The sequence below is a fragment of the Octopus sinensis genome, linkage group LG21 (genome assembly GCF_006345805.1).
Source record: "Octopus sinensis linkage group LG21, ASM634580v1, whole genome shotgun sequence".
In the NCBI taxonomy this organism is placed as follows: domain Eukaryota; kingdom Metazoa; phylum Mollusca; class Cephalopoda; order Octopoda; family Octopodidae; genus Octopus; species Octopus sinensis.
Window position 1 is genome coordinate 17040582 of NC_043017.1, and position 7500 is coordinate 17048081.

Here is a 7500-nt window from a genome sequence, read left to right on the forward strand (position 1 = left end):
TTCAGCTAGTGTTAGGAACATAAATTGTGACTAAGGTTTGGTGGGAGATTTTAATTCAAAACTTATGAAAACAAGACATTTGTACTCAGAGCCAGAGGCAGGTTGGTATCAAAAGCATTAAGAATTGTTTCTCTATTATATATCTTAACCCTTTTGTTACCATATTTCTCTTGAGATGCTCTGTGTTTCTTTCAATTAGTTTTAAATGTAACAAAGAATTTAGTAAAATAACTTAGTTATCATTCAGCTAGTGTTAGGAACATAAATTGTGATTAAGGTTTGGTGGAAGATTTAAATTCAGAACTTATGAAAACAAGACATTTGTACTCAGAGCTAGAGCTGGTTTCAGTCGGATTGGTAACAATAGGGTTAATTTTGTCTTTTGCCAGAAGTGGTTTCCCCAAACTCTTTTGAAGATCCTGAAAGTGTTTCCATCACTCATTGATGTGTATGTGTGTTGTTAGTAGATTAGTCGGGTGAAAATGAGTTGGGGGACTGTTTGCTATGTAACAGTGGTAGCGAGGTGTGTTTAATAGTAAGGAATGTCTGTTGATGAGATGTGGTAATTATCTAGGTGAGGTGTGTTGTTGTGAATTTCGACACAGGGTTTAGTTGTTCTGCTGTTATGTCATCTTTTTGTTATCCATATTTTGTATCAAGATGTCTTGTGTGTGTTGGAGTTTCACAGTGGTGGTGTTTGGGAATGTATTGTACTTGGGTGTGTCTGACCTGGATACACTTCAGAATGTTACACATATGCTTGTTAATGTAGTTCACATTGTTTTAGTCTGAATGTGTCATTCTTAATTGTCATGTTCTACTAATGATCTAATATTGTTTACAATACTCGTTTACTGAGTGTTTAATTTTAGGTCATTCACTATACCTTCTTTGTGGGTTAACATGTCTTGCTTTATCTGGCCGTCGGCTGGAAAATGAGGTGTTCTTGGTTGGCTTACAATAAAATAAAGCAATAACCTCATCAAAACCTCAAAGCTACTAGGTAATACATGGCCAATTCTAAATATTGTAAATAAATATGGATTATGCTTAAGAGAATAATTTGAAAGCTAAAGTGTTAAATAATGAGGTTTAAAATCATTCCTAAAATCATTCATACGAAGAATAAATTAAAAGTTTATTCTTCGTACTGTTTGTATTTGCTCTATCCAGATCTAAAAGCAGGGAAGAGAAACTTAGTGATGTGCCATTCACATATAGAATAAAATCAAATAATTTTGAGTTCATAGATATTATTTATACATATAGGCGCAGGAGTGGCTGTGTGGTAAGTAGCTTGTTTACCAACCACATGGTTCCGGGTTCAGTTCTACTGCATGGCATCTTGGGCAAGTGTCTTCTACTATAGCCCCGGGCCGACCAAAGCCTTGTGAGTGGATTTGGTAGACGGAAACTGAAAGAAGCCCATCGTATATATGTATATATATGTATGTGCGTGTATGTTTGTGTGTCTGTGTTTGTTCCCCTAGCATTGCTTGACAACCGATGCGGGTGTGTTTATGTCCCCGTCACTTAGCGGTTCGGCAAAAGAGACCGATAGAATAAGTACTGGGCTTACAAAGAATAAGTCCTGGGGTCGAGATGCTCGATTATAGGCAGTGCTCCAGCATGGCCGCTGTCAAAATGACTGAAACAAGTAAAAAAAAAAAAAAATAATATATCAAAGGGGTCTTAGAAGTAAGTCTTGGGTAACACCTGTAAAGTGAGGTGGAAGATGATGACATTTTGACCATTGTACTCAACAGACTGATATGATTTCATGAAGTAACTGTGGACCGGTTATGTTTCAGTTCTTATTCCATAATAATGTAATCTACAGAACAAGAAATCGTGTTCTGCTGTTGTAAAAGCTTTTGTAAAGTGCAGAAATATTTCCATTGATTTTGTTTTTTTCTTAGAATTTTATCTGAGATAACTATCAACTCTGTAGTTACATTATTCTGTGGAATGGTTTCTACAAAAACTATACTGGCTTCTTTTTGTTGCTGTATTCATTGCTGACTCTCATCGTACTGACTCAGTCAGTAACTGTTTGGAAGAATTTGCAAATATTTTATTTTAGTTTTCAATAGTTTTAACTCTCAAAATTTTTGGACAATAAAAATAAGAAAAAAGTGGAAATTTTACCAGTGAGTGTGTTACATAATAAGGCACAAACAGAAAATGACTCTCCCCAGACACAACTTTAAAATAATGTAATTACATATATCATTATTTTAGCTTAAAATTTTCATCTATTAGCAAAACTGTAGAATTCAAAGGAGTGGATTCATGGTTTGCATTGGCAAATAGTAATACAACATGTTGAACTAGAACAAATTTTTCATTGTCATTTATCAAATGATTTCATATTTGTTGCATTATTAATTTTCTATAAATAGAATTAAGTTTTACAGCTGTAATAATTTTGACTTTGAATCTTTTTTGTGCTAGTGTGTTGTGGATAAGTGAAGGCTTTTTTCCAAATACTTCATCCATAACTTGACAATGTATATATTCGATTAATTATTGATGTATTAAGCATCTTATTTTGGATAATGTAAATGTAAATTATGGTATCTTCTGTGAGCAATACAAATGTTTGTCCATTACACCAATGTATAATCAAATGCCTTATTTTTCTTCCTGATGTTCAATATGTTCACTAATGTTCACAATATGTTCACTGATGTTCACAATATGTTCACTAATGTTCACAATATGTTCAGTCTGCATCGACAGCAGATTGCATTCCCAGAATACAGAATGATACCCTTTAGTGAACACATTGACAAATGTGCAAAACAGCTACTACCACAATTTATAATCTTAAGAGACTGTAAATCCACTTTAGCTGAATAACTGTACATAAAATCTTGTATGTTCAAGATGACTTCATGCAAATGTGGCACAGGAGTGGCTGTGTGGTAAGTAGCTTGCTTACCAACCACATGGTTCCGGGTTCAGTCCCACTGCGTGGCACCTTGGGCAAGTGTCTTCTACTATAGCCTCGGGCCGACCAAAGCCTTGTGAGTGAATTTGGTAGACGGAAACTGAAAGAAGCCCGTCATATATATGTATATATATATATATCTATATATATATATATATATATATATATATATAGATATATATGTATATATATATGTGTGTGTGTGTGTGCGTGTGTGTTTGTGTGTTTGTCCCCCTAGCATTGCTTGACAACCGATGCTGGTGTGTTTATGTCCCCGTCACTTAGCGGTTCAGCAAAAGAGACCGATAGAATAAGTACTGGGCTTACAAAAAGAATAAGTCCCAGGGTCGAGTTGCTCGGCTAAAGGCGGTGCTCCAGCATGGCCGCAGTCAAATGACTGAAACAAGTAAAAGAGAGAGAGAGTCCACATCTATCAATAATGTATGTTGCGAAGAATTGATTTGCTTCTTTAATCACTCATTTGCTTTTAGTCATGAATATTTTATTAACTCTGACTTTTTTTTTATTTGTTTGCATGGGTCTATTCATTCCTTCACACATTTTACACATACTTGTATATATATCTGGGCCAATCTAATTACTCAATTGACTTCATAAAAATTCCCTTGAATAATGCTCCACTTGATCTTGTACCCTTTCCCTATTCAGAAATGCTAATTTATTCATATTACTTGTTCTGGCTCCTCCTCCAGGTTTCTGCTATATTTTCTCACGGTTCTACTCCAAGTCCTACACATTTAATTCTATCTGCACATACCAGTTGTACTAAACTTTATTGGCAATTCACACAGTTTCATTTGTTTCTGTTTCCAGCTGGCAGTTACCCTGGTGGGCAACCACCTTATGGAAGTAGCCAAGGTAAGTTTCAAGCCATTAAATATTATCGATCCACCTCCTTTCTGGGATTATTGTAGAAGCCATGCAATTTCTTCTCATTTCTAATTTCTATCTGCTATACTGTTTTCAGTGATGTCAGTGGGCCTCTTAATCTTACACAAGATTATATGTGCAAATGAATCAATGAGAGAGATTTGCAAAATGAGTATTTAAGCTGGCTAACATACATAATCCATTTTAAAGGTTAAGAAAATTTCTCATTCTGCTAGTATAGCCATAAAATTTTGGACATATTTCTAGTTTTAACCCTTTCGTTACCAACCCAGCTGAAACCGGCTCTGGCTCTGAGTACAAATGTCTTGTTTTCATAAGTTTTGAATTAAAATCTTCCACCAAACCTTAGTTACAATTTATGTTCCTAACACTAGCTTAACGATAACGAAGTTATTTTACTAAATTCTTTGTTATATTTAAAATTAATTGAAAGGAAACAGAGCATCTCAAGAGAAATATGGTAACAAAAGGGTTAAGATATATAATAGAGAAACAATTCTTAATGCTTTTGATACCAACCTGCCTGAAACTGCCTCTGACTCTGAGTACAAATGTCTTGTTTTCATAAGTTTTGAATTAAAATCTTCCACCAAACCTTAGTTACAATTTATGTTCCTAACACTAGCTTAACGATAACGAAGTTATTTTACTAAATTCTTTGTTATATTTAAAATTAATTGAAAGGAAACAGAGCATCTCAAGAGAAATATGGTAACAAAAGGGTTAAGATATATAATAGAGAAACAATTCTTAATGCTTTTGATACCAACCTGCCTCTGGCTCTGAGTACAAATGTCTTGTTTTCATAAGTTTTGAATTAAAATCTCCCACCAAACTTTAGTCACGCTTTATGTTCATAACACTAGCTGAATGATAACTAAGTTATTTACTAAATTCTTTGTTACATTTAAAATAATTGAAAGAAACGCAGAGCATCTTGAAATAAATACAGTAATGAAAGGGTTAACGACTGGATATGCTTTCTGTATTGTTTAATATGCTTAAACACACACCTAGAAAATAGGTTAGATATAAGGATTGTACAAATACCCTGGGATGATAGTTGCACTCACTGAAATAAATGTTGTGCAGTAAATCAGGTCTGCTCTTTTGAAACTCTTCAGTTTTATCCAAAATTACATTGGCACTCAGCAAGCTGTCCCTTAGAAATTTCCAGCTACCTTCTATGTTCGATGTCTGTAGCTCCACCTCCCTCTCATCAAATTTCTTGATGGGGATATTCCTAAATCTCTGATCACGTGAAGGGTTCTTTAGCTTCCAAATCCTTCTTTTCTGGATTGGTCTGCTTCTTTGGTATCCTTCTGGCCTCGAGCCGAAGGTCACTAATGACTAGCCTATGCTGGGGGATACATTCTTCACCCAGGAGGGTCTTTGTATTTAAGAGCAACCCTGCGTCCCGCTGTCTGGTGAGGATGAAATTAATCTGGCTTACAGAGTCCCCTGATTGATAGGTTATAAGGTGGCTATCTGGCTTCCTGAAGTTAGTGTTGCAGATTAAAAAGTTACATGCATCACAGAATTCCAGTAGCCTAGTTCCTCATCGTTCCGAGTGCCAATATCATGACCTCTGTGTACCCCAGTGAAGATACCAGATTCCCGCCCAACATGCCCATTAAAATCTCCAGCCACAAAGATGAGGTCATTGCCACTCGTCTTTGAGGTAGCCTGTAGAAGGGTATCATAAAAGTGGTCCTTCTGATCATTTGGTAGCCCCACATGTGGGGCGTAGGTGGAGATAATTGTAGCAGTGCTGTTCTGCAGGACTAGCCTGGGCTTATAATTCATTATTACAATAAAACAAAGTATTATTTATGCTCTGTTAATTTGATGTTCAGTCTAGCTGCCAAGAAAGTGTTAAACATGCAAACTGCTATATCCAGTTTAACTTGTAATATTAGTGGGTTTATATGCAATATGTTGGAGGGTGCATGGTTACTGAAGATTTGCCCATAATTTGAAACATGCATGCACGACTGTTTCTTCTAATTCTGTCCATGGTCAAATTGTACAGACATGTTGTTTACAGTCATTGTTGCATAGTGTTGGCTAATAAATATAAATATATTCTATTATACATGTTAGCAATTAAATGAAATGTCTTATAAGTTATGTCTAGAACACAACTGATTGAGAGAATTGACTCTGAATATTGAAGTGCTGCTCCAAGAGTCAAATATTTGTCTTGAAATATAGAAAATACGGTTAGTTCTGTATTCCTTATTTCTATTACTTATTTTACAGGTTATATTTCACAGCAACAAGCTGGGTATCCACCTCAACAAGCTGGGTATCCACCTCAGCAACCTGGGTATCCTCCTCAACAAGCTGGATATCCTCCTCAACAACCTGGGTATCCATCTCAACAACCTGGATACCCACCCTCTGGTAAGTATATTTTACATTGAATTGCTGCATGTATCGATATTTTCGAAAATTTCACTGGGTAAAGACCGAGTTCTTTACAGGAGTTTTCTTTGGCATATTTCCAGTTTTACATTTGTCTATAATTTCTAGCAATATATTACTAAATGTAATAGTAATGATTATAACTCAAGATTAAAATTTTACAGTATTTATTTCTTCCCTCTATGTTGTGAGTTTAGGGCTAATTTTTCTCTTCTGAGAGCAGCAAAATAGGTACCAGTGATATATTGAGCATTTGAATAAATAGCATGGAATATATAGCTATATTCTTCACATTCTGAGTTCAACTTTTCTGCAGGTTACTATCCTTTCATTTCTATGGTATTGATAAAAGGAGTGCTTGTAAAGATGGATTCAAGTGACTATACCGCTCCCTGTGACCTTTTATGCCTAACTTAAAAGTAAATAATATTAGCTGATGTGATTAAGGGCACTACTTCCTTTAGAAATTGTTAGCTTGTACTTAGTCCTCAAAAAGGTTGAATATCTGAAGATCTGAACTGCTGATAATGAAAAGTGCATTGTACAAATTCATTCAGATTTCTTTGGTATCTTAAAATTTTGTTACCTGTGAAACTTCATGATGTTTCAGTTAACTTTCTTGGCTGTGATATGTGATGCTCCAGTAATTTTGGCAGGTGTTTATATCTTTGTTAGTTCTGTTTGGATGAAGGGACAATGCCCATGGTTCTTGCAGGTCCTCCAAGATGAGCTGGCAGAACCGTTAGCACGCCGGGCGAAGTGCTTAGCGGTATTTCGTCTACCGTTACGTTCTGAGTTCAAATTCCGCCGAGGTCCACTTTGCCTTTCATCTTTCCGGGATCGATAAATAAAGTACCAGTTACGCACTGAGGTCGATGTAATCGACTTAATCCCTTTGTTTGTCCCCTCTGTGTGTAGCCCCTTGTGGGCAATAAAGAAATAAGATTAATGAGAGTGCTGTTAATATTCTGCACAAACTGTTACAACTTGAGGAAAGACAGCTGTAAAAGAGAATTCCAAAGATATTCCCTGAGATAACCCGGGAAGAAAGGACTGGGTATTGTGTTTTGTGCTGGTTTTGGAAGGGGAGGAATTTGACACAATAAGGAAGAGATGAATGAGTTGAGTGCATGAATAGAGATGGCCAACTCCAAGAGGCCATTGTGGTAGAAGAGGCAGCCTGAAGAGTGGGTCAGTGGCTTGAGCAT

General features: G+C 35.9%; 1 protein-coding gene across 12 annotated transcripts in view; it reads left to right on the forward strand.

Annotated features, from left to right (window-relative positions):
• Window positions 1–7500, forward strand: part of LOC115223011 (annexin A7) — a 163198-nt gene that overhangs the window by 62714 nt on the left and 92984 nt on the right. For all 12 annotated transcript variants that reach the window (XM_029793435.2, XM_036511867.1, XM_036511870.1 and 9 more), the window contains 2 exons: window positions 3788–3832; window positions 6128–6271. In XM_029793435.2, the coding sequence (XP_029649295.1) occupies window positions 3788–3832; window positions 6128–6271 (189 nt within the window). The remainder of the gene's footprint in view (window positions 1–3787; window positions 3833–6127; window positions 6272–7500) is intronic.